This window comes from Phalacrocorax aristotelis, chromosome 3 (genome assembly GCF_949628215.1).
Source record: "Phalacrocorax aristotelis chromosome 3, bGulAri2.1, whole genome shotgun sequence".
NCBI classification, from domain to species: domain Eukaryota; kingdom Metazoa; phylum Chordata; class Aves; order Suliformes; family Phalacrocoracidae; genus Phalacrocorax; species Phalacrocorax aristotelis.
In genome coordinates this window covers 34,613,866-34,639,849 of record NC_134278.1, presented here as the reverse complement: position 1 = coordinate 34,639,849, position 25,984 = coordinate 34,613,866, and the positions used below count along the sequence as shown (strand labels likewise).

The window sequence follows — 25,984 nt, the reverse complement described above, 5'->3', positions numbered from 1 at the left end:
ACAATAAAATACAATAGGGTAAAATTATCAACACCCTGTATAGCAGAAGTCAAATAAAAACAAGATGCAAAGCCGTAAAGGACATTAAGCACACAGATGTCACTTATTTATTTTCCCATTACAGTCTCCATGCATTTCTTTTATTTGCCTCTCTATATGGTAATGATTAACATGTTGCAGCCATATGGAACCCTAAGTGCAATCTAAACATCCCAACGAGGTTGAAGTACTGAACAGTACATGTGGGTGATTATAGTTAAATAATAATCTCAACATCTGTTCTACTTGCAGCCTTCTCAAATTTGAGGATGAGAGGCCAAGTATATATTTTCATAGTTTGAATCAGAAAATTATTCCTCTTTCTGTCCCATCTCTGCCAAGCTGAGTGAAAGCAACAAGAATCATGACTCCAGTCTCAAAGGAGCCTTAGCCGCAAAATCCAGAATGGGCTCCAAATTCTGTGGTGGAGTTATGATCAGGACGTTCAAAGTACATGTTCTGTGTCTGGTGTAGCAGCCAACTATAGAATCTGGACCTAGATCTCGGTTTTGATCCCAAAAGTTGCCCCTTCTTAATAATTTGAGGGCTTGAGAACTTAAATGGGTAAATGGCTGTCTCCAAGCTATGGTTGCACTAGTCCTGGCATCAAGTTGGAAATCTATGACCCAGTACCGCACAGTTTCAACCTTTCTAACCTTAGTCACTTAAATGGAGTTGTCTCAATTAGGAACATAGTTCCTTTAGGATCTTTACATAATGAATGGAAGTAGACAACTACCTTCAGAGTATTATTCAACGTACATGAAATACTAGCTAAATGAGACTTCAAAAAGTAATTTATATTTTAAACCAGCTAAATCACTCAAAGTAGCTGTTTCCATGAACACAGAGTGACCCAAGGACAACTGCACTTGTATGATGGGAATTTCAAGTTAGAGATCTAACCTGAGGAGTGCTAAATTTAGCTCAAATTGCTAAACTCTTTGAACACTTGGAAGTACAAAAAGAGCCTCAGGAGACAGGAATTTGGCAGCAAGAAGGATCTCATCCCACTGCTGGCTCTCAGTGTCCACATTGGTCCTCAAGCTAAGCCACCCAAAAAGTAGCACGTATGTTTACTCCAAGACTGGTTTTGACAGATAAGTGAAAGCAAGGCCAGAATTTAGTCTTTAAGCAATTCTTCCATCCTTGGTTCTGGCGGAAGTGTTAGCGGAGCAGTACAGGGGCATGATCTTTCCAGCAGACAACGTGCCTTTCCTGTTCCAGCCACCTCCTCCCAGCTGGTCTGTACAAACCTCCCTGCATGCACCATCAACTCATGGAAAGCCCTCTTGGCAAAGCCAAGAAAACATGGAAATACGCTATCTTCAGGCAGTCGTTCTCCCTTTCTGCGTGTGAAGATTCTGAAGTGGGCACATCTGAAAGTGCTCAGAAAACAACTGCTCCAACTGAAATAGGCACCCAAGTATCTGTGTAATGTCTGAGGTATTTATATAAGCAGGAAGGGGAGGCAGATACAGCATCACATATGTCTTCAGTGATGATGTTTTCTTTACAGTTTGTATACACATAGCCTCTCAATCACTTCATTAGTATAAGAAGATGGCTGCTCTTAGAATTAAAATACAGCTTCCAGTAATAACCTACAGTGTTACCAGCGTTTTAAGAACTGTCTAGTGCCATGGTACCTCCACTGGAACAGTCGTCACTCCAAGCCCGCTGTTTTCAGACATCACAAAAGCACTGGCTACCCAGGATGTGATGGTATCAGGTACAATGACTTCCATTGAGGTGTCTGTGTCAGATCTGATGGCAGAAGGGGAGAACAGACTTTCAAAAGCATCCATTTACAGACATCAGTAAGTGGACACAAATGTTTAAAATGCATCAAAACTTAAGTCCAAACTCTTAAAAGGAAAAGCTGCTGATTAGCTGTTTTTCTTTACCTAATCATTTAGAAATATTTGTGATGGGATCAAAATTATTAAAAAGACTTTAAATTATTTTAAATTACATTAATTGTAGGTAATTACATTGAATCACATTACATGTAATCAATTTTTACAGATCCTTTAAAACAATCCCAGATGACAATTGCTTCCCGAACTACTCAGCTCTGAAAGAATACAGGATTTGTGCTTCATGACACAGGTCAGATTTCACCATCATTTGACAGTTTGAACTGCTCACTGAATTAGGTGCAGACCGGAACAGACTTCCCTTTCTGGGCTAATCGCCATCTTCTCATGTACTACAGAGAAAAAGACTGGGTCTCCCTCTCTGTTATCTCCCCATCTGTAAAAGGAAGAGAGTTTCTTTGTCTCCAGAATTTCCATCTAGTTTCTACTGAAACCACAAGGCCTTCAGTCAGGCATTGTCCTATTTTGTGCAGTTATACCACACCTCATTTGGTGGATCTCCAATGTCACTCGTGGCCTCTAGGTGGTAGTAGAATATAAACAATACTACACTTTTAAGCAGCGTTCTTCAGCACCAGTGCAGAATGCTACTAAAACCTACAAAATAACAAGTGTAAATCAGTTTCCATTTGCTGCTATCTTATACCTAGTCTTAGTGTCGATCCAAAGCCAAGTCTCTGGAAAATGTGTCCTCACGTAGAGATTGCTGAAATCAGGAGGTGCATTTCTAGATACTGGCATATCATCACCGAAACCATCTTCTATGGGTATCATTCCACCATCTACAAGATAAAAAATATTGTCCTACCTACAATTATTTAAGAAAAATAAAATTAATACAGTTAAGACAAGTCAAATGAATACAGTGTTTGGAATATAAACTATAGCTTTGTTACATATGGTAACACTACTCCATGACATTAGGAACTATTTTTTTTTTTCCTTGCTTATTTTTAAGAATAAAAAAAGTTTCACACAAACTTAAATTTCTACACAGCCTCTCTGCAGCGTTTATGGAACTGGTGTAATATGACTACACATGACAAACCACTGCAACATATATCAATGCAAATAAAACTCCATTCACAGTCACACCTTTAAGGAGTAGTGTCACTCAGGACAGCAGCAAAAATGAATTTTTAAAAATTCTAGTCATATGCATTTTGTACGTCTTGAACCTTGGAAATGCTAATGGTTTGCAAGGCTGGATGTAGCCTCTATGTAGTACAGTAAGAAGACATAATAGTGGCCCTAACCCATGGACCTCCTTCCCCACTCAGTAAATTAGATTTGGCTACATTTATTTTTATTACTTACAAAGAAAATGTTCCTTATCCTCCTCAAGAACTGCATCAGTTGATACCCAAAGGCTGCATTTCTGGATAAAATTTATACAGTATATCTCAATACAGGACATTCAGGATATTAAGAGTGCTTATCTATTTTCTTTTTCTTTTCTTTCTTTTTGAGAAAATAAAGTCATCATAATAAAGCAATCATAGAACTAAAGCAAGTAATATACAGGAACCAACAAAACTGAGATCATCTGAATCTGAGTGTTGCCTTAATGACTGAAAACTTTTCAAAGACAATATCAAGAATAAAGCAATCCATATTTATGAAAGTGTAAACATATTTCTTTGCATTCAGAATATTTACATATTGAGACATTTAATAATTCAGAACCCATATAAGCCATGAAAACAGTACATTGTCTACAGTCCCAAACTTTAAAAAGTGCAAATCACTAAGCAGTAAAAAACCCCAGCTTGGAATTAAAAAAAAAAAAAATAGTACCTGAAAGACACCAAAAGAACCTCTGACCAGGGGGAAATACTGCATTGTGCTGTACAAATTGAGCTCATGGAAGACCTAAGACAAGAAAACCAAAATCATCCAAAGAGTGTATGCAAACTCACATTTTTCAAATCTTTCACTGTTGTAGATACTTTTTCATAGACCTGTACCTCAAGCAGCGGCTCACTTAGCTCTCATGTGAAAGAGAAAAGAATCCATGACAGGATGAAGGCGATTAGGTTGCAATGGTTTCATGATTAATGGAAGAGTGACCAAGACCGTATAAGCCTAAAAGAGGGGCCTACAGCCCACTGATATTCTATGGCACTTATGCTATGTCATTTGAGCACTTTAGAAATGAGGTATATTATCAGCTCTTTCAAACTGTTGATGTACTAAAGCTTCTGCAAGTAAAGGGAATTCAAAAAGAGTAATAATTTATTCTGCTCTTCAAAAAATAAATTTATTTTATATTGCTAATTTTAAAGAGCACAAAGCACAAATCATCAGGGAGTTTTTCTGACTTTTTTGTCTCTCCTGAAAGAAGAAATTGCCAATTGTTGACTGAGCAGTTTATCAAATGGAACAACAATAAATTGTAATTGGAATTAGAAACGCTGGGCCTATTACCTTGTAAGCCTTACAGTCTTCTCCACTCCTGTTGATAAACTACTTCAGAAGTAAAAAACATTTGCATAATTAAGGACTAGAAACCCTGCCCAAAGAATATTACTCATTCAGCATATACTCTGTAACATTTCCATAAACATACAACTTTCACACACACAATAATGAAAACCTTTTTCACATTTACTTACAGAATCTTGTGTTATGTCACTACTTTCTCCTAGAAGCTTTGCACTTTTATCAACAACTGCAAGTCCAATTACTGATTCTGGTTCTGTTGTACTGATTTTAAGGGAGACTTTCTCAGATGGCTTGACCTTATCTTTGCTCCAAGAGATTTTAATCTAGAAAAAAAGTAAAAAACAGCACTGCTTTAAATGATACTGTGATATTTACAGCCACTAAGAACTCTGAGGAAGCATCTTCCCAGCTGAATCGGCTATAATTAAGATTCTGGATTTACTTTTCCTGGGACCTTTAGGAAAATACTATGGCATTCATTTTGCTCTGTTGCTCTGCTAGCTCATCAGTTCCTTGGACTGGTGGGAATTCAGCATCAGGATCCATTGTTGTTTCAACCAGCTTTTAGTATATGAACAGCCACCTCTTGAGCTACAAGGATACACCAGTTTCTACAGCTGACAGCATTAAAAGAAATGCATTTGTTGTTTATCAATGCACAACACAGCATGTAATGTATTTAGGGAAAGATTATTTGGGGAAAACACTTAGCCTTCAAAAATTACAACTACGTGTTCCACAGTGAGATCAATACAGAAAGGGCATATATGTAACAGGTGCATGGGTAAGGGGGAAGGAAATAAATAGGCTAATACAGCATCAGGATGTCTTTCCTGGGGTACTGAAGAGAGGAAGGGTCATCTGCTGTAAGGAATTTCTAATGCATCCCGTCTCCACTGCATCAGATGACAATGCAGAATTTCTGTTTAAAATGAAAAATATTACCCTTTTCCCTCATGAAAACACCACTACTACCAAGTGTTGTGGTACAATTAAGTTACCTACATTTAGCTGTCCACATTTCAGTTCAGTGTTTAAGCTCCCATCACATACAGAGTCAAAACAAATAGTGGAGACTAGATAGCCGTTTGGCTCACCACAAAGCATGAATTCAAGTGGCGGTGAAGAAAACAGTACAGTCACGCTCCACTGGCTGTGGGTGGGATTCAGCTACATAAACACTGACATTTAGTGCAATTTGAAGCATTCAAAGATATCCAAGACATGTCCAGTTGTGCTGCCAGACAGGACACATAACTTACCCTTCTGGAACAGTCACTGGAGTCCAGAAAGTGTAACTTACAATCACGCTCTTCTGGGGCAACTGGTTCTCCGTAAACTGAGTTTAGACACATAACTCACATACAGAGACGAGACTCAGTCACCTGAAGGCACCTGGAACCCCTTGAGATGTCCCACAACATGCTGTCCAACCCTCAGCTCCCATTCCAGAGAGGGACAGGTCTCCCATAGGACCTCTGAAACATCCACCCATCCCATGATGACATCTTGAACACCCTGTGGCCTCTTGGAGGACACTAAATATCTGTGCTTAAGCAACTGAATCCCGACCCTACATGTAAATACATATATTTAGATGTCTGAATCTACAGCCCCATCACACCCTTTCTCTGATAAATCTGTGTAATGGCATCTTTCAAGTACATTCAGGATGAAAATCAGAGAGCAACAGCAAACTCACTAATGCTGCCAGTATAAATGGGATTAGTACCACGTGCTTCACTGTAAATGGGCATCAGGCTGATTCACACAGAAAAATAGTTTCCTTCTGAGTACACTGTGGCACTGCAGCTCTGTATATTTGCCAACTCATTCACAGAAATTAAAAGTTTGGCAAGGCTACAAATCACAGGAGAAGTAGCTTTCCACAGTACTGAATACATTTCAGTGGCTAGCGTTGAAATGGCGAAATGGAAATAGCTTGAAATTTTGAAGCCTTTGAGATCAGTTCTTTCCTTCCTTTATTTCACTATCCAATGAAATATAGCAAATACAGTAAGGTTGATATTAAATTCTCATAATTTATCATCTCAATTTTTCATCTTCTCTGTATATACACTAGGATCATGTCTTGCATCCATAAACTACATTTAAGCTAACTGGTATCTTCAAGGTCAGGCCTTACCTCATTGCTACAAAATACAATGCAATCTTATTTGTGGACACTGCAATCAGTGGAAACATTTCAATTTGTTTCCAGAAGACTGAACCAAACTGTTATGCCTTCCTTATTAGAAATATCTTCCTATATCTATCCTAAAACCCCCAAATTTCAACTATCTTACTTGTTTTCTATTTACTTTGCTTCTTCAGACACGGGTACATAATAACCATAATCAACAAACATGTGCCTGCAGCTCTCTCACCATTCTGCCTCTCCACTTACTTATCCTGTGACACCACCACTCATATCGTGAGCTTGGATAAATCATGAAGCAAATGGGGAAATTACTCGTAGGAGTAAGACAAACAGCCTCCCTACTGATGTGTGGTTCTAAGTGTTAAAGTTCCCATAGGGGAGGGTGGATTTGAACCCGTCAAGAGTCTTTGGGTGGTCTCACCTGTAAAAAGTCACAGTGAGGCTTTTATTTGCACAAAGGACCAAATCTCATCTTGGTAAGTAGGCTGGAAAAATCAATTCATTGCTGCAATAGTAGTTTTCCCACTCCTCTTCAAGGTTTTTTGAGTTGAAGTCACATGAAACACAAACACTGGTTGTTCACTGATGACATACCATACACAATGTGAACACTGCCTGGCTAGAACAAGGTCTTCATAAACATTTACAGTTCCACACTTAGAGCACTTCTGAGTACCTTTCCACTACATTGGTCAATTACTGAGCCACAGATTGCTCTGGCCAAACTATTAAAAACAAAAGGAGACGCTGTGTGTCTGTTTATGTGGAAAATATAGGGCTAGTAGAAATTTCTTTCAGATACGCAACTGCTGGACCCTAACTGCACTGGTATTACCAAAAGTCTTTCCAAGAACTTACACAAACCTCAGATTAGATCCTCAGTGAGGAAATTTTTACATTTACAGTCCTATGATCTAAAATACTGTTTACCACACAACAGACAGACAAAAACATGGTCTCAGACTCAAGTTCAGTATCGTTACCTTATCATCCAAAACAGGCTGAATGGGGACAGTGAGAGCATCATTTACAACCACTCCAAGCTCATCAACGTAGAACACAAGTATAGATGCCAAAGGAGCCCAGGAATTTTCTGCTGTTAAAGTGAATGTTTTTGCAGCCTTTGTGCCAAAAGCCATAATTTGTTCCTTAGATAACACCTGAAAGGGAAAAATTAAACACACTGTGTATAAGCTCTGCAATTCCTTCTACAAATAGCTGTTAAAAGAAGAGATATATAAGTGTGCTGATTTTTATTTTTTTTTTACTAAGTGGCTGCCTAGTTCTATGAGGCTGGGTATGGGACAGGTGGGTAATGTAACATTTAAATATTAGAGATAGAATTTTTCCATGCTTTAATTCCTGTATCACTATGGACAAGAAAAGTACTACAATGAGTGCACAGCACAACATATGCTACGAGAACATAAAAATACAACAGTAATGTGCTGGGTCATGTGGGTCATCTATAATAGCATTTAAGTTTGGATCAGGAATACAATTTTAAAAGCAAATTTTGCAAACACCCCTACTTCCCACACTTTGGTTTGTACCATGGACAGTGTGAACTGGGGCCCACTAACATGTTCCAGTTAAAAACAGGCATTCATTTTACCAAATCAGATTAGAGTTTGTCTGAAGATACCTCCAAATACCTGGAGTTCAGGCTCACAACATCAACTTTTTCACTCTAAATCTGTTCCTATCGGACCATACCACTTCTAATGAAGACGAAGCCATGAAGGGCAGTTCCCTGCCTCTGACTGCATGGACCTGATTTTTTTTAAATCTTCTAGAAATGGTTTCTATTTTAGAAAATACACATTAATGCCCACACTTTAATAGTTAACTGAATAAGGAAATAAGGACAATATAAAGTCTCTGAAAGAAAAAGAACTATAGTTATCATGGTCATTATGTGCACTAGATCATGATCACTAGATCACACATCATGATCAGACTGTGCACAAGACTGTGTTAAGGACAGGATGGGAGACTCATTATGGTATGTATCATAAATCCTTCAATCCAGATGCAGTAAGATACAATACAGCATCCAAGCCATTAAACAAGCCATTACCCAAGCCATTTATTTTAAAATGCTTCCTACAAAGTTCCCTTATTAACAATGCCACCCTGCCCACTGGACCATCTGTTTCCTCAGCAGGCAGGTCTCCTCCTCACACTGTGCCGCTTAGCCCTGATAGTCCTGAACCTGTGTTCAGGCTCCACCAGCCCCCTGCTTCCACCTGCATCTGCAGATCCTTAGTGCAGGACCTTAACAACCCCATCCAACACTACAGGCTTGGGGAAGAGTGGCTGCAAAGCTGCCCAGTGGAGAAGGACCTGGGGGTGTTGGTTGACAGCTGGCTCAACATGAGCCAGCAGTGTGCCCAGGTGGCCAAGAAAGCCAACAGCATCCTGACTTGTACCAGGAGTAGTGTGGCCAGCAGGAGTAGGGCAGTGATTGTCCCCCCACACTTGGCACTGGTGAGTCCACACCTTGAATACTGTTTTCAGTTTTGGGCTCCTCAGTACAAGAAGGACATTGAGTTGCTGGAGTGTGTCCAGAGAAAGGCAACGAAGCTGGTGAAGGATCTGGAGAATGAGCCTTGTGAGGAGCAGCGGAGAGAACTGGGGGTGTTTAGTCTGGAGAAGAGGAGGCTGAGGGGGGACCTTATTGCTCTCGACAACTACCCAAAAGCAGTTTGTAGCGAGGTGGGTGTTGGTCTCTTCTCCCAGGTTACTAGTGATCGGTCAAGAAGGTATGGCCTCAAGCTGCATCAGGGAAGGTTTAGATTGGATATTAGGAAAAATATCTTTACTGCAAGAGTGGTCAGGCATTGGAACAGGCTGCCCAGAGAGATGGGAGTCACCATCCCTGGAGGTGTTAAAAAAAAAAAGTGTAGACATGTCACATCACTGCATGGTTTAGGAGGCATGGTAGTGTTGGGATGACAGCTGGACTTGATGATCCTAGAGGTCTTTTCCAACCTTAATAATGCTACAATGCTATGATTCTGTGACCTGCTGACAAGCAGCAGCTTGGGCTGCTCCTGGGACATCCTTGCCCCTTGTCCCGTCACAGGTGCTCTGCAGAGTCAGAGGCAGTATTGCTCTCCACTTGCACCTTGTCTCACACATCTGCAAGCAAAGATAACCCAACAGCCAAATCAGAGATGCGCTTCTCTTAGAGAGCACCTCCTTAGAGTGCCAGGGGCATTTCTGCTACGTAGGAAAATGGAGCTCTCTTACAAAAAGGACCATCCTAATGCAAAGGAAGTTTTTGGGCCACCTCCTTCACAAAGCACAATAAAAAACGCTGAATCTCTCTAATGTTGAATCCCATTCCACTCACCGGAGTACTTCTTAAGTTTTAAAAGTCATCTTGGATTGGCCCCATACGTAAAACCAGTAACTTACCAGATAGTGGAATTCTCTCACTGGCTTGTTGCTTGCAATGCTCAGCTCAAAAGGCTTCCCAGCCTAGGAAAAGCATATGATTCATACAGATGAGTATGGAAACATGATGAGTAACTGGAACGGTTCTTACCTTGGCAAGTTTTGTCTCAGACTGTACCTTTATATCCTGGCTCTTTGTTTTAATCTGGAGATAGGTCTGGCTTGGGGAGCTGAACACATCATAAACGCCTATGTCAGTCCTACTGCTGATGAACTCTGCCTGAGAGACAATGCAAAACAAAAGTCTTGGCAAAACAGTGAAATCTGTGTGATGTTCACATTTATGGTAGTTTACAAGAGCATGGTAGCCTTAATGTCACAGGACCACTTTACTGCTTGCTTTGGTTATCTGTTTCGGTTTTTAACCTTGCTATCTTGGTGCAATTATTAGATCACATTTAGACAGGATCTGTCACTTTCTTTCCAGCTCTAACATGAATATGAGGTAGGGAAAGTAACAGTAGGTTAAATATCAGCTGTTGCAGGTGGCAGGAACTGCATATCATTGATCGCAGCCTGCTCAATTTGGTGTGTCACTGCTCCAGAGCAACATATTACAAAGCAATACCTGAACTCTCAGAGTTTTTGTATCAGACAGGATTGGAAACTCAATATCAATTATTCCATTTTCTGGGACTGTGTAATTCAGGACATGGACTGTCAGATTTCTCTCCTCCGTTGCCTCATTCTCAAGGTGAGAAAGTGAAGAGTGGTGAAAAAGCAGGTCTGACTGTTGCGCAGTGACCGTGACAAGATTCTGCCTCTCTTCAGCTGTCAGCTGGTTGCTATCAGAACGTGTCACCTTTAGCTAAAAACAAAAAGAACAACACCACCCATCAAACAGAGTAAAGCTAAAATGCACAACTCGTGACATGTAACAATTGCACTCACATCACATCAAAAAACAAGGGCATCCTGAGATTTCTTATACATCACTAACTTTATTTTAAAACCCCTGTGAGCACTGCAGGTAGGCAAGTCAGCCGCGAACAAAATTATTCGTAAGTCCAGGGAGTAAAGAAAGAGCAAAAGTAAATCAGAACTGAAAGGTGACCTGCCTGTCAGCTCTCCCAATTACTCTTGTTGAAAATGCTTGTCTCTCACTCAAATTATACATATCCTACCTACAGCCTGAATATTTAATTCTATCACCACCACCACAAAGGACAACATAACATTACCTCATGTGCAGGAAAATGTGTCAGATGAGCAGAGATGGTGCCAAGTCAGATGTCTTTATGGATTCATCAAATGAACTGAAGACAAGACTTAAAACAGGCCCAAAACTGGCAGTCTGTAACTTCTTCACTCCAGCATCCGTCAATCAGCACTACAACCTACATCAACCTTTATTCCCACGTTCAAGCAGATTCTCATCCATAGTAAACCCATTCTCCTTCTGCATCACACACTCCAAAAATCCAACTTCTACATTTAAAAGCAGTGAACTAATATCTCCCTTTTCTTCTGCAGTCCAGGGGTCTGTCACTCCATTACCTCTCCTCCTCCACCATTATTTTCCTATCTTCTCTCTGTACAGCATATTCAGATCTCCACTTATTAGTAACAGCAGCAGTTGTTCCTTCACACTCCTCTGGGACCATAACTGATACCTTCTTTTCTGCCAGCTGCAAGCATTGCCAAATGCCTCAGCTACCTCTCACTCAACTCATCTTTGGAAGAGGAAAAAGAAGCAGATCAAAGCTGGAATCAAACCAGGATGCTGACAAGGAAAATGAAAAGGACAAACACCAAAGACCCAAATGATCAGGCTAGCACAAAGATATGGCTTCTGCCAGTCTACTCTGAAAGTGTATATTCAGCCTATTTTATTAGTATTTAGGTCTGATTTTTGCACAGTAAAGGCTCAAAACTTGTGAAGTCAATTGTCCTTTTCAAGCAAAATGCAGTTATGCAAAATGCAACCTCTGCTAAATTTAGAAATACTGAATGTAGACTACAGACAGCATGAAGAACATGAAATACTTCTATGACAGGACTGCAGCTGGTATGAGAAAGAACAGAAGGCAGAAAAGACACTTTCACTTGAGAGCAATGTGGTTTGATAAGTTTTACTGATTTTTTTTAACAGCTGCTTACTTATATATATATGCATTATATAAAGTATATATCTGCATGCATCTATATACACACACACACACACTTCCATAAACAAATATTATTAGGAGGGTTGGGACTCAATAATTACTCTATTGTTTTAAAGCACAGTCACCTAATGGAAAACAATCAGCTAGAAACTGAAAAGATTTCTGTTCTGTAAGAATGCTGACAGCATATACTCAAATATATCCTGCCAACACTACAGCATTCCATGCCACTTTATCCTTTTCTAGAGCAAACACCTCTAGGTTTAGTATTTGCCAACATGTATCATGAAAAAGAGATAATTTTAAAACAAATCTGTAAATTACACGTAAAAATCCGAGGCAAAATTTGGCATCTAAGCAAAAATACAGAAGTCACATTTGTTCATGCACAGTTCATAATAATACAAAAGAACTTACAGTAGCTATGAAGTTCAGAGAAGGTTTTATAACTCTAGAGTAGTCCATAAATTCAATAAAATAGTCACTTTGCTTTGGAAATATGATGGTACTTGAATTTTGGGAGATTCCTGTTGAATAATTTTATGTGTTTAGACAATATGCTTTTAATATACATATTCCTTTAGCAGCAATACTATTTACTGTCCAAGATTTTTAAATAATTCTATCATATTTTTCACCATTTCCACTCCTATTGCTCTTCATCCTTCCACCTAAGGATCAGTAAAAAGGTGGTATGCATACTGGTACTGTCTTTCACAATGCCAAATAAGCCATACCACGTAGTGCTCCACTCCACCCAGACTATGTCAGAATGACACAAGGAAGGAACTTAAGAATCCCAAATCTGTCAACTTCAGGTTGCCGGGGTTTCTACAGGAGGTCTGTAATGAAACCTAGTTTCTGGGACAGGCAGAAATTTTGTACAAATGGCTCTCTTCTAATCTGCAAGGTGCAATGGAACATGAACTCACAAAAAGGCTCAGTTTGCAAATCAGTTGGTCTAGAAGAGGGCAGACAGTGGACAACAAGGGGCCAGAGAACTCTTTCTATTGATGTGGCTTATGAACAAACAGGTAAGGTAAGTTTATGATTAAACGTAAGTTTGTAAGTCTCAGGCTAATGCTAACAATTCTTTATGCCTGTTCTCATCAAAAGTGATCAGTCATTGACTTTAAGCCCCCATCTGAATATATTTCCTGGTTATTTAACAAATCATTTATCATAGAACTGTATTCAACTGAGTTAACAGCCCATTAAGCTATTTAATATCTAGGCAAGCAACAATTCAGATAATATATTTTTTCAGATAATATATTTGCGCATAGATGGTTCATACTGCCATTAGCACATGATGCTTTTCTAGCGCTCCAAGCCCTGTCACGTAGCGGTGAGCCCTTCCAGCACCTACTCTTTGGATCTCTCTCAGAAGACATCACACAGCCACATACCTGTGAGCGACTCGGTGACCACCGCAATAATTTCTATTGGCTCTGTGTAATCACTGTCACCTTGGTGCCACAACTGATCAGCATTCAAGTTTTGCAACATAAGCTTGTTACAGGTTACATTCACAGATCCATTTATCTACAATGTAGAAAAAAAAATATTTTTGAGCCAGCAAAGCCAAGGACACCTTTCCATCTACAACAGCTTATTTCTGGTTAAGTCCTGTAGCTCTCCCCACACACAAGTTCTGGAGTGTCAACACCAGAAAATTATGAATGCTGACCTTTATTTTTTGTTTTCAGTAACCATTTTTATTAAATCTAGTAGAAGTTCATTGCTTTTTAAAGTCAACAATGGATTATGGAGACAGTTGTTGGGTTTTTTACTAATATCTAGAATTATCGACTTCTAAATGGCCAGAGCAGTGGTGCCTATGCTTTACTGAAAAATACAATTAACAGGTCCCTGCCTGAGGAGGGGGGTATACCCTATCCGACATCCCTGAGCTCAGGGTTTCTGTAGGCTAAGTGCTGCTGAAGGCACTGAAGTCAGCCAGCTGCTGAAGTCAGTCAACAGAAAACCACAGACACCATTTAGCAGAAACAGAACCTGTTTTAAACATAGTCCACAGCTCAAAAGTAAAATGCAAAAGGATGCCATGAATCTATTGTGACTTCTAAGTCTTCAGATCAAAACTGCATGCCTTCTTAAATTTCATGCGCCAGGTTACAACTAGTACGGTAACTCCAATGTAATTACTAAGCAATTAGCAGGCAAAATGCTTTGGTCTCTACCATGCTAGAACCCCACCTAGACAACTGCGGTGATCTCCTATGGACTTTAACACAGGGCTGAGTGTGCAGGGGCACACACGGGGCAGGGAGCATTCCTGGGCATGGGTCGTCCATCCCCAACACCACCACTGCAGCTCCAGGAAAGTTTCTCGACCTGGCCAGCTAGCACTCTCCAAAGTAACTGCCACGCACAATTCAAGGGACCACAGCAGCCAAGTACCACTCCCAACAAGCAGTCTGAATGTAGACACTTTAGTCCGGAAATCAAAGAGAGTTTAACACTATCCATGCAAGTCACTCCATAGACCATACCAGCTGAACTCAGCACTCGAGAACAGTCCCAGGCATATTTAGCCTACAAAAGGAGACACAGGCTTAAAGTCTACAATGCTAAAAACTGCTAACAGCAGACTCACCTCCATTGTTGTCGTTATATTTTTCTTGTTTGTCCAGTAAGAGACAGAAAGGCAAGTGACAGTTACAGTTCCCTTCACAGGCTTTCCATACGTGTACCTGAAACATGTCAAAGTCAAACAATGCACCACCTCCAGGGCTTGGGCTCCTGAAGAGCTCTCAAGGCAAAAGATTCTACTAAAATATTTTTCCCTGGCCTCAGGCATGGCTGGAACACGTTTGTACTTTGAAACATGAAGTTTTCAATACTGAGACCAGTTTATAGACGCTAAAGTCAGAAGTCTAAAACCTGGAAAAGATACACAGTGTTGCTTTTTCCTGCACATGAGCTCTATAAACTATTACTATTATTGTTGGCTGTATAATGTAGGAAAATTAACTTTATTAAGGTAAGCTGGAAGCAAGTTATTGAATAGAACACCAACGTAGCATCATAAATAATATGCAATAGAGTTAAAATGTGACGTGCGAAGTACAAGTGTTTTGCTTCCCAAACACTGCTAAGACAAAATGAGAGATCTCAAGGTATTTGTACTCAAATTATTTAGTATCCCCAGTCCAAAGAAATCATGGCATTTTTACACAGCAAACATAATCTGCAGCTGTGGCAAATCTGAAAATTGTAACATATCCACTTCTTAGAATGCCATTAGCAACCTGCAGTCAGTGAGCAGTAATAAAATAAAAATTTTGTATAAATGTTTCCAAGATATACATAAAAGAAACCATGGCATTATCAGATTCAGACAGAGATAGGGTAGGGGTGGGAAGGCAAAATCATTCTAGCCCATGAGTAGTAATACATTCAGATGTGATAACTTTAAGTACTTTAAATCATTATGGATTTGATTGGCAGCCACATAAGAAATATCAAAGCTGAAAAGCAGAGGGAAAGAATAATCAATTAGCATAGTTACAGGAAGAACTCTGACAATGCTGTCTTGTACCTGAACTCAGTCTTCCCAAGCAGACCTAATCACAGTGATAAGCTGCCATTAACCTTGAAATGATACTGTTACTGGGCAGCATCCCTGTACTTAACTTCATCTCAGAATACTCCAGACATGAGAAAGGAAAAGGGTTTTATGACATTACAAGTGTAAGGGACATATAAACTCTTCAATATAGAGGCATTATGACTATAAAAACAGTCACCAGGAATAAAGTCTTTCCCTACAAATAATTATGACGTATCAGTAAAACTTGGGCACTGCTGGGATTCAATCTCAGACAATTCACTGTCACCCAAGTCTGGATTTATTACAGCAGACAGGTACACTTTCAAATACCTTATGAGTATACCTAATGAAAGAGCCAAGTACCCTGTGGAAGACCAAAACAACTTAGGAAACCAAATTCACACTGGCACAAAATTAATTCGAAAAGCACAGCAGAACGCGGAAAAAAATTGAGGAACATTTTTTTTAAAATTGTCCCTTATGAGGAACCCAGATGTTTTATAATATCAGGTGGCATTGCCTCTCAGAAAGGAAGCTTTTTCTCAAAAGTCCAAACATTTAATTTAAACAGCTTGTTAAACAATCATTTCTGCATTTCACTTATAAATGGAGTGCTTGTTTAGAAGGTAAGTATTTTATGGCATTAAATAACCCACACAAGACCTTTTTAATTCAGGTCTTCTGGAATGGATCTATCATGTAGCTCTATCTGGCTCTCATCTTCCCAAAATAAAATTAATTTCTATTTGGGATTAATGCACAGTATTTGTTCAGCTGAAAAATATTATTTATATGATAATCTACAGTGAAGTCCCTTCTGAACTTCTCAAGAGCTTTTCATTCTTCACCATTTACAGGTATAGGTATTTTGATAGGGAGGAGAAGCCTATACTTCAAATCCACAATGTGGATAAATTGGATCACGAAGGACATGAATAGAAGTTTGCCTAATTTTCCAAGTGGTCTAATAAAATATAGTTACTCTACCTACAGACCCGGACATGATAAGTTGGAGAGCACCATAAAAACAAAAAAATGCCTCAAAATATATATTCTAAGCAAAAGACTCAAGAAATTTTCTGAATAAGGTGGCTAAAGATGTCTTGGCTATAGTCTAGAAATACCTTTACCAGACCAAATAAACTAACTAGAAGTCTGAAGATCTATCTAACATTGTTACAAGAAAATCCAGTAACTAGAAATGGATGCTAGCCAACTAATTTTGACTAGAAGGCATTTTTTTAGCATTCTAAATACAAGTTTTCACTTTGATGCTTAGACACCCACAATAATTTTCCTAAGAGTGAGGGTGACAATGGTATCAATGATTTACTTACTTTGCAGTGACAACACCAGTTACATCTTCCTCTCTCAAAGAGTAGTATAATGGTGTTGTTATCATAACATCAAATTTTGGTAAAACTAAAAGAAAAATTTACAGAAAGCACTAAATTCATACAAGAAATAATATCTTATGGCATTTTAAGTAACTTTAAATATTAAAAATTTTGTTTAAAAATTAAAAAGTAATGCTTTTTTTAAGTAATAACAGTAGAACATGTAACATGATAAAGACTAATAGAGTTTTTGAAGGAACATAAGGTAAGATATATTTTTAACCCAACCCTATGCATGCCCCAGCCTAAGACTTTTTGTAGAAAGGATGAAAGAAGAACAAGCATCATAAGAGCAGCTTGCACACAAGTTGTAAGACTGAAATATAAAATGTTTAGCTTATTCAGCAAGCTTCACAATCAGACATTATAGAGATATGCTGGGATGAACACATTGCCTGCATGATTCTGGAAAAACAGGGACAATAACCACATTGCATAGGCTTAAGATAAGTATTTTAAAGACTGCACGACATCCAGACACTACAGTAGTGGGTCATTACAACTGCCAAAGGTAAACAGGGCAGCCTGTTTATGTTTTTCCCAGGACACAGAGTCAGTTTCAGAGAAGTAAGAGATTTGGAAATTAGACTTTCTAGGAGTATTCAAAAGGTTCGTGCTAGCCAAGGGAAGTGAGTCTAAATTAGTGGAGAGTCAACTATCAATTTTGGTCACTACTAAATGCCCTTAAGTAATACTCACCATATTCCATCACTCTAAATCTTTGATAATGAACTTGACCCTATTGGAAAAAAAATCATATGAGAAAATACATACAATTGTGGTTAGATTAGCAAGTTTAACATACCGTCTAGGCCAAATCCCAGCAATATTCAAGTTAAATTACAATTTCTGACATGATGTGATTTTAAATCATGGCTAAACCATTATCAGCTCCTGTAATGAGGCTCCTGTAGGAACCAGTAGTATGTATTTGCACTAAAGAAGGACACAGAAGCTCACATGCAGCAGACTGTAGTATATATAATGAAGACCTTGTGGAACTTCCAATCTGCAGACACTTACATACAGCTGGCTTCTGTATAAAAAACAAATATGCAAGCTAGCTAGCATAAAACTAGCTAGCATAAGTACTCACAGCCATCACGATGAACCATGACTGACCTATAAGCAGTACCTTTACTAGCTCATTTTAAATTAACTCAAGTATCTCTGTACAAAAGAGAAGTTCCTGCAGTGGCTATGCAGAGGACAAGACCATTTCAAAAGCTTGTATAAACTCACAGTTCTTCATTTACTCAAAAGGCAGCTAAAATTTTGTTAGAGTCTACAGTGCATACTTACTTCAGCAGAGATACTCTTCGGTTATATCTTCCTGTTTTGTTTATTCGTTAGTTAAAAAGCAATGGAAGAAATAAACAGCTACACAACATATTGCTACTTGTGTTCTCTTCCATTTTCTTATTTTTCTAGTTTTTTCACTTATTACCTGATTTTCCTCTTGAGGGTATCTGAAAGCATATTCTGGCATTTCTTTGAGATGTGGTACATCCGGCCATGTACAACACATTGTTGGGAAATATTTTAAAGGATTTTTTCACTCTCTGAACATTAAAACTTCAGCAGCTATTTCTGTTCTTCAGTACTGACAGTTGACCAATAAGTCATGGTAGTCAGCCACATAAATTTTGCTTTTTATTGTCTTACTCGATTGTCCTTCCTTGCTAAAGCGCAAGTAATTAAAATTGCACCAGGGAGATTTAATTTGGGTATTAGGAAAAATTTCTTCACCAAAAGGGTTGTCAAGCATTGGAACAGGCTGCCCAGGGAAGTGGTTGAGTCACCATACCTGGAGGTATTTAAAAGACATGTAGATGTGGTGCTTAGGGACATGGTTTAGTGGTGGACCTGGCAGTGCTGAGTTAATGATTGGACTTGATCTTAAAAGGTCTATTTCCAACCTAAATGATTCTATGATTCTGACCAAGCATGTATGTAATTTATCTGCGAACATATAACGCTCATTCAATTATTTTTTTACAGCATCATACCAAAAGCTGCCATCAGCAGGGAAACGCATGAGGTTATTTACCAGCAGCACCTAAAACTGGAGCTCTGAATCTCAGCTGATCTGCTTGACACAGGGATTACAGTGGAGCAATGATTTTCCAAGCGGAAAATCTGAGCTCAGCTGGTCTGGAAGAATGGGCTGAGAAACCAGAGGAGTCTCTACTTCCCAATGGACAGGAAGGGAGAAGCTCCTTTTGAAAGCCTATTTGCTTAAGAGTCTTCTGGGAAAAGGGAAAGATTAAGAAAGACAGTCTTTCCACTAGGAGGTGGCTGTTTTGAAAGGTTACTATCACCAGCTGCTGTTCAATTGCATGATGAGGTTATGCAGATGTGGAGCTCAGAAGTCTGATTACTTTGATTATTCCTGGGAACAGTGACACCACTACAAGTTGTCACAGTATATCACAGAGTACCTGAGTAAACATGGTTTTAAATGTGGGGCAAAGGAGACTGAACATGGATAACCAACTGCCAGGCAGCATCAAGATATGTCAGATGCGAATGAGTGTCTGTGGCAAGAGGGGATAAACTGAGAACTCCTGTGGGAAAAACTCTAGGACCAGGATCCAAGCTGAAAACTGATCTCTCTTACCTGATCAACAACTTTGCAATTAGGCATCTCAGACCAAGCCCCTTATACACTTCTCCTAGCAAAATACTTTTTTCGAAGTAAAACTCAGATTGCCACCAATTTCATGATTCAGTCACTGATCACCAAAATAACTGCCATATTTATATTCCTAGGTTTGAAAAGATACATGCAGAATCTGCTATTTTCACGACTTTTGTGCAGATCATCATCCTTACAACACAAAATGTTACAACACTGACATGCAGTCCACAACCAGATTACTATCAGGTAATCTTAGGAACAGATATCTTAGGAAAATGACCTGTAGTGAATTTATGTCATGTCTGATTCTCTGTACATCTTTTATTTCCAATCTTAAGCATATATATGTCACCCTTGCCATTAAGAAAACCATTAGCAGAACGCTACGCCAGCTGGCAGGATGAAAATACATCTCCCTTGAAAATGAGATTTTGTTTCACATTACCTTAGAAGTAAAAAAAAAAAAAAAAGAAGTAAATTAAAATTAATTAAAAGCTAAGAGAACTGTAAGCAGTAGAAAACAGATTGAAGTGAGACTCACAGTTTTGGCTGCACCTTCTCTAAAATGACAACCTTTATGACAGAAAGCAAGCCGTGCTTCACAGTGCAGGGGAAGGAAAAGACCCTACCAGGTCACCTTGATGATTTGAACACCAAGCCAAATTTCCCATAACACATTTTTCAGCCAGACTGGTTTGGAATAGGAAAAAGTAACAGCAGTTCGACCACTCCGTATCATTTTAGTTCCTCAGGGCAGGGCTGTCTCTCTGGCAAATATTGTTCAAATATTCCGGAGTAGAAGTTGTTAAACCAGTTTCTAGGAGTGGTGGCTTTTGAAACAAGCTGTTAGTTATATATATAACGAAGAGAGATAGTTGGGGATTTTTTAAGGTAGGAAAATAACACCATGCATATTCCACTTGTTTCCAGGGCTGCTTTATTCTAGTACAGTTTTTGTCTTCCATGCCTTCTCCTCCTTCTTCAAGACACTCACCCTTCCAGACTATTAGCATTTTGCTCTACATCATAATTTCTTAAACTGCAAAACATCTATTAGGTTCTGGGGACACTGCCCAGAGTATTAAGAAAACAGTGCCAAAAAGAGATCCATATAAGTATTCTGAGATCATGCGGATGATGGAGCTATTCTGCAGTTGAGCTTTAGATGCTGTGGAACCTGACCTCTAAGAATCACTAACAACTACAGTCCAGATTTTCTTTGCTGCAATGAACCAGTCCTGTTTGAAGTCCTTTGGGTCTAATCCAACAAGTAAGATCACAGGAATTTTTCCCCACAAATTTTTTGTTCTTCTTTGACAATCAAAAGTCCCCGAAACAATCTGGTCCGGGTCCATTTTCTTGCTTCTGACATTTACGTGCATCAGAAGTTATAATATCAGGAAAGACTCTGGGTGTGGTCTCAGGGCTTTGCCCTGAAAAAGCAGTGTTGGCACTGGCCGTATTCTCGTGGCTACACTGCCATCTCACGGCCCGTGTCAGAAACACTCCTCCGCTTCTGCTTTGTAGCTAAATAAAATAGATTTTTTATGTAGACAGAATTAACAGAAACATTTCATGATCACTTTCATGCTTTCTTTTCACACGCAGGAAATAACCCCCAAAATAAGATTCTCTATGATTTCCCAAACTTTTGTTAAAATCCACCAGCATGGTCTGCAGAAACTAAGCAGAGCCCCACCAATGTCACCAGTATTCACACTATCAGATCCTGATTAAATATCAGTGCTCATTTGCAAACTACCGAATACACAGCCAGTTCTAAAGGTTTTAGGTACAGTCTGATTGTGAAGGAGTGTGACTTTTTTTTTAGGTAATGATATAACCTCAAACTCAATGGATCAAATGTGAAATCTGTAGCTCACCTATTAGTAAAACGTTACAGAATTCACTGTGGATATACTGTAACATACATAAAACCTCAACAGTTAAAAAATTCAAAGTGTAAACTATAAAATCAACCCCAGCTGACTTTGAAAGTTGCTTTATAGCTGATTCTTCAAAAATATTTTCAAAAGTCCTCGCTACACCTGAAACATCACTACTCTTCAATATTTGATCATAAAGTTCCAAATAACAACCTCCATAAATTTGATTACAAAATGCCTTATAACTAGGAACAACTTCTGGTCAGAGATGCCTAGTACTAAAATTCAGCAACTAAAAGCCTTTCAGCACCAGGCTCCACAACAGGAAATACATGATATCCAACTAAAATACAAGGTAGAGACTTGGGAACCAGACTGTAATTACTCTGTCTTGAGTTTTCTTGAAACAGCTGTACTAACACCTGAACTTTTATTAAAAAGTACTTCAGGATGTTTAACAGCAGCAAGCAGCCAGAGCCTGATTTAAAACAAGATTCAGAGGCAATACTTCCAGGAATCCAAACTTGGTACACTTGGAAACTGATCTGCAACCACTGGAAGGGAAATGTTATTTACTGACTTAACAACAGTCTTTGAAGACAAGAGGGAAACTCGAGGTAGGAAGGCTGGAGAGCTGACTATTTAACCAGAAAGCTCAGGTCATGGCATCAGGATAGCTAAGGAGATCAGCCTGGGTTTGCCATCTGAAGATATTCCTAAAACCCTGAGTAGATCTATAAGCTGTGCTGGATCCCATGTGGACTCAGCACTAGAAGTACTAGGTAAGCAGGCATATCTATAAACATCTATTAAAAATGCCAGACATATACTAAATATTCCTTAGCACTAAATCCAAGTTCTCACTGACCTCTGTAATCAGGAGGGGATTGGCGAATTCATACAACTTTTTATATGACAGAAAAAACCTGTACCTCCCTTGGGCAGCAGAACAGCTGCAGAACTGTGAGGAACATCTAGGCAATAGACAGGAATATCTACTCAGATTGATCCGGGTCACTCACTAGCTTTCACTGAACACCAACTAAATCTCCACCACATCACCTACATATAGATAACCACTCATCTTAAACCTCAAACTGAATCCCATCCCACATGGCCTTGTATTTCAGGGCATAAGCTCACTTGTAACCAAGAGAATCAAAAAGAATTTCCCATCAGAAAAGTTCTTTTCCTTTATTCTGCAAGGTTTCTTACAATTTTCATTAATTCAACTGTATGGCATGCTATCAGAAAAATAACAGTCTGTGAGACAACCCACTAGACAGACCTAGTCTAATAGTGTGAATAGTGCAATAGTTATTTAATATATTCTGCACGATAGCCTTATCCAATATAAGATGCTGTGTAGGCACATTCAACAGAAATAATGCATATTGCTTTGTAATTATATTATTTTAACATAGAATTTGAAAATTAAAGAAGAGCACGTGTGAATGATGAAGGAAAAGGAGTCTGAAAGTAAACAACATAAGCTTCTATGTGTGGGGCTTGGGGTTGCTGTTTTATTCCCATGGGATAAGAACTGTAAGAATAGCCACGTTTTTCTGGACCCCAAAGCCTACAACTCTTTTTTTAATATATTTTCTCCTCTATTTTAATTTTCAATTCAAAGAGTTTAATGACAGAATGAACCATTTAGCCTGACTTGCTTTTATCCCAGGTTCGGTTACTCAAGTATTCAGCTACTCCAGCAACCTGCATTATTATAATGCATCTTTCAAAAAGGCAACCATTCCTGATGCTAAAACATTAACAGAGAAGCCCTCACTCCCTGCTTTTTTTTTGTTGTTGTTGTTCCAGTCATTAAGAGCCTCATTGATGAAAGACACATATATGCCAAAAAGAATTTGTTTGGCTTCAATTTCTATTAATTGGTTCACACTATGCCTTTCTCCACTAAATTAAAAAGCCTTTTAAAACCTGTAATGGCACTGAGACTGTAATCAATAAATTGGTTCATTTGATTCTTTGATATACAGTCAACAGCCAGGACTTCTGCAGTCTCCTACCACGGAGCTTTCTTCCCCAGATCCATCCAGAAACTCTGTCATCAGTTTATATTAGAAACACCCTGGGTGAGAGTCGATCGCCCCAAAATCAATCCACCCTTCTTTGACAGACTTTATGTACGTTGCTGTTTTTCATTTGGATTTTGTACCATGAAAAAGCCTTCACAGAAATCTATTACATCAGCAAATCTACCTTATTAACCAAATCCATAATAGCCATAAAGAATTTAATTCTTTATCAGTGGAACCCCAAATCACTTTTGTCGTTTTTTTTTTTCTCATGGCAGATGACAGGTCTACAGTTTCCCGTGTTACCCCACTTACCCTTTTCTGTTAAGGGCATTTATCTTCTGCTGGTCTTCTCAAATCTCCCCCCACTGAGATTCACTTAACCACACCATCACCCCTGTTAAATGCTTCCATCTCTGCCACATACTGTTTCCTCACATTACTGGGCTCTGCCACCACTGATTTTCTTTTGTTCCTAGCAAACTTTAAAAACTCTTTCATAGTTTTATTAACAATCAAGTTTTCCTTGAAATCTTTAGATTTCCTACAAATATGCAAGAGTTCAGACTTTCATTTATATTGTTATCTATCTCCTCGTTTCTCTTTTATTCACTTATTAAATGCAGTGTGACTAGAGAAAGATACCTTAGAGTGAAGGACATTATCCCAGCCCCTGGATATCCTTCATGCTGCTGAAGAATTTAGAGCTCTATTAAGAACCCCAAACATTGCATTCAATGTCACACTCAATGTTAAAACCCTAAGCTTTAAAAAAGTAATAGTAGGGAAAAGATGATATTCCAGGAAAGAGTGCGCCCTGCTAGACCTAACGTGCCAGCTAACATCCAGTCTTTGGCAGCAGCCAAGGTTCAACACCTACAGAATGGCATCAACCAGGGCAGCCAGCAGAAACATTGTGCCAGCCGGAGCCTCGGGGCTTTCCAGTTAGCAGTTCTCAATGGACTGTACTTCTGTGAATTTGTCCAGACCTTTTTTGATCCCACCTGAGTTTTCAGTATTCACAACACCCACCAGTGCTGTGCTCTACAGTTCAGTTATGCTGTTTTAATGGTTTTAAAATTGCTCTTTACCTCCGTCATCTGGTGCCCTCTAGCTATGCATCGGAAGAGACAGTGAACAAAATGTTCCCTGTTTGTCTTCTCCCTGTTACTCATGACTTGGGAGACATTCCCACCCTTTCATGTGTTTTCCATGCTCATTAACCTTCTGTAGTACACACTAGACAGCTAAAATTTAGAATACCATCTCATTTGGTCTACTAACATTTCACTTCACTTGTCTGTTTTCTCACAGCTGTTTCATTAGCCCAGATGAAGCAAAGGCATTTTTCTTTCAATTTTACAATTTTTTTTTCCTTTTCTTTTTGGGTTTGTTTCAGAAGGGAGTGGCACTCAGATCCTGAAAAAGGCTGCTGCAGTTCCTTCAGCAGTGTCCTCCTGACTTAAGGATTACTCAAGACTTAGCAGAAAGCCCAAGCAAAGTTTCACAAACACTTTTTCACCTGGCAAGTGAGCTGTTGAAGGAGCCCACCGCTGTCATCAGCCTTTGTTCCCATGTCTGAGCCACACTTCCCCACCTCCTGAAAAGCACGTATGCAGCTGTGAGTGGGGCTGTGCTGTCAACCAGATCAGTGAGCTGGTCTGGGTTAGGCAAAGAGAAACAGAGACGCTTTTCAATCTGGGTCACTTCCCCAGCACACCTTAGATCTCAGCCTTACTACAGCTGCCTCAACATGACTGAGCAGCTGTTGAACAGCAGCACAAGGACGTGAAGAAGCAGCCAAGCACAGGGATAAGGGCAGGAACAACTTTAAACATTTTTTCCATCAAAGATGATAGTAACAACTCCACACCCACACGAGAACGGGTTCGAAAAATCCAGTCCTGACACTCACTTGAGCACCACCCTCACCTACTTCAGCCTATAGAAATCTATCAAGCATGTAACTGGTACTGGTAAATATTACTTCCAAGTAATATATGATCATATGAGCTTTCCTGCCTTCAACCCCATCACCTCCCTTATTACACAACATTAAGCAGTCCTGTCTGTACCTGTTGAATGTCTCTGAACGGCCACTGCAAGCCAAGTCAGAAATGCAGTTCCCAAATTACAGGCATTTAAAGCAGGCTGAGTAAACCTGACACACAGAGTTTTGAACAGGTAAACCTCCAGCTATTTTTGCAACATGTTCTACCGTGTATGAGTGTACAGCTTAAAGGATTGGACTGACAGAACTATTACCAATAGCAAGGTGCAAACTAGATCATACCAGTTCTGTTATGTAATAGGTCTGCTTTACTATTAATCCCTTCTATTTTGCATAGTTAT

General features: G+C 39.2%; 1 protein-coding gene across 1 annotated transcript in view; it reads right to left on the bottom strand.

Moving 5' to 3' along the window:
• CD109 (CD109 molecule) overlaps positions 1-25,984 on the bottom strand; it is a 77,997-nt gene that overhangs the window by 30,001 nt on the left and 22,012 nt on the right. Inside the window, exons 6-19 of the mRNA XM_075087095.1 lie at positions 17,766-17,805; positions 17,007-17,091; positions 14,713-14,809; positions 13,505-13,640; positions 12,513-12,622; positions 10,556-10,795; positions 10,106-10,207; positions 9,949-10,011; positions 7,509-7,685; positions 4,535-4,687; positions 3,717-3,791; positions 3,237-3,297; positions 2,566-2,701; positions 1,689-1,806 (exon numbers count right to left, since the gene is read on the bottom strand). Of these exons, the coding sequence (XP_074943196.1) occupies positions 1,689-1,806; positions 2,566-2,701; positions 3,237-3,297; positions 3,717-3,791; positions 4,535-4,687; positions 7,509-7,685; positions 9,949-10,011; positions 10,106-10,207; positions 10,556-10,795; positions 12,513-12,622; positions 13,505-13,640; positions 14,713-14,809; positions 17,007-17,091; positions 17,766-17,805 (1,593 nt within the window). The remainder of the gene's footprint in view (positions 1-1,688; positions 1,807-2,565; positions 2,702-3,236; positions 3,298-3,716; positions 3,792-4,534; positions 4,688-7,508; positions 7,686-9,948; positions 10,012-10,105; positions 10,208-10,555; positions 10,796-12,512; positions 12,623-13,504; positions 13,641-14,712; positions 14,810-17,006; positions 17,092-17,765; positions 17,806-25,984) is intronic.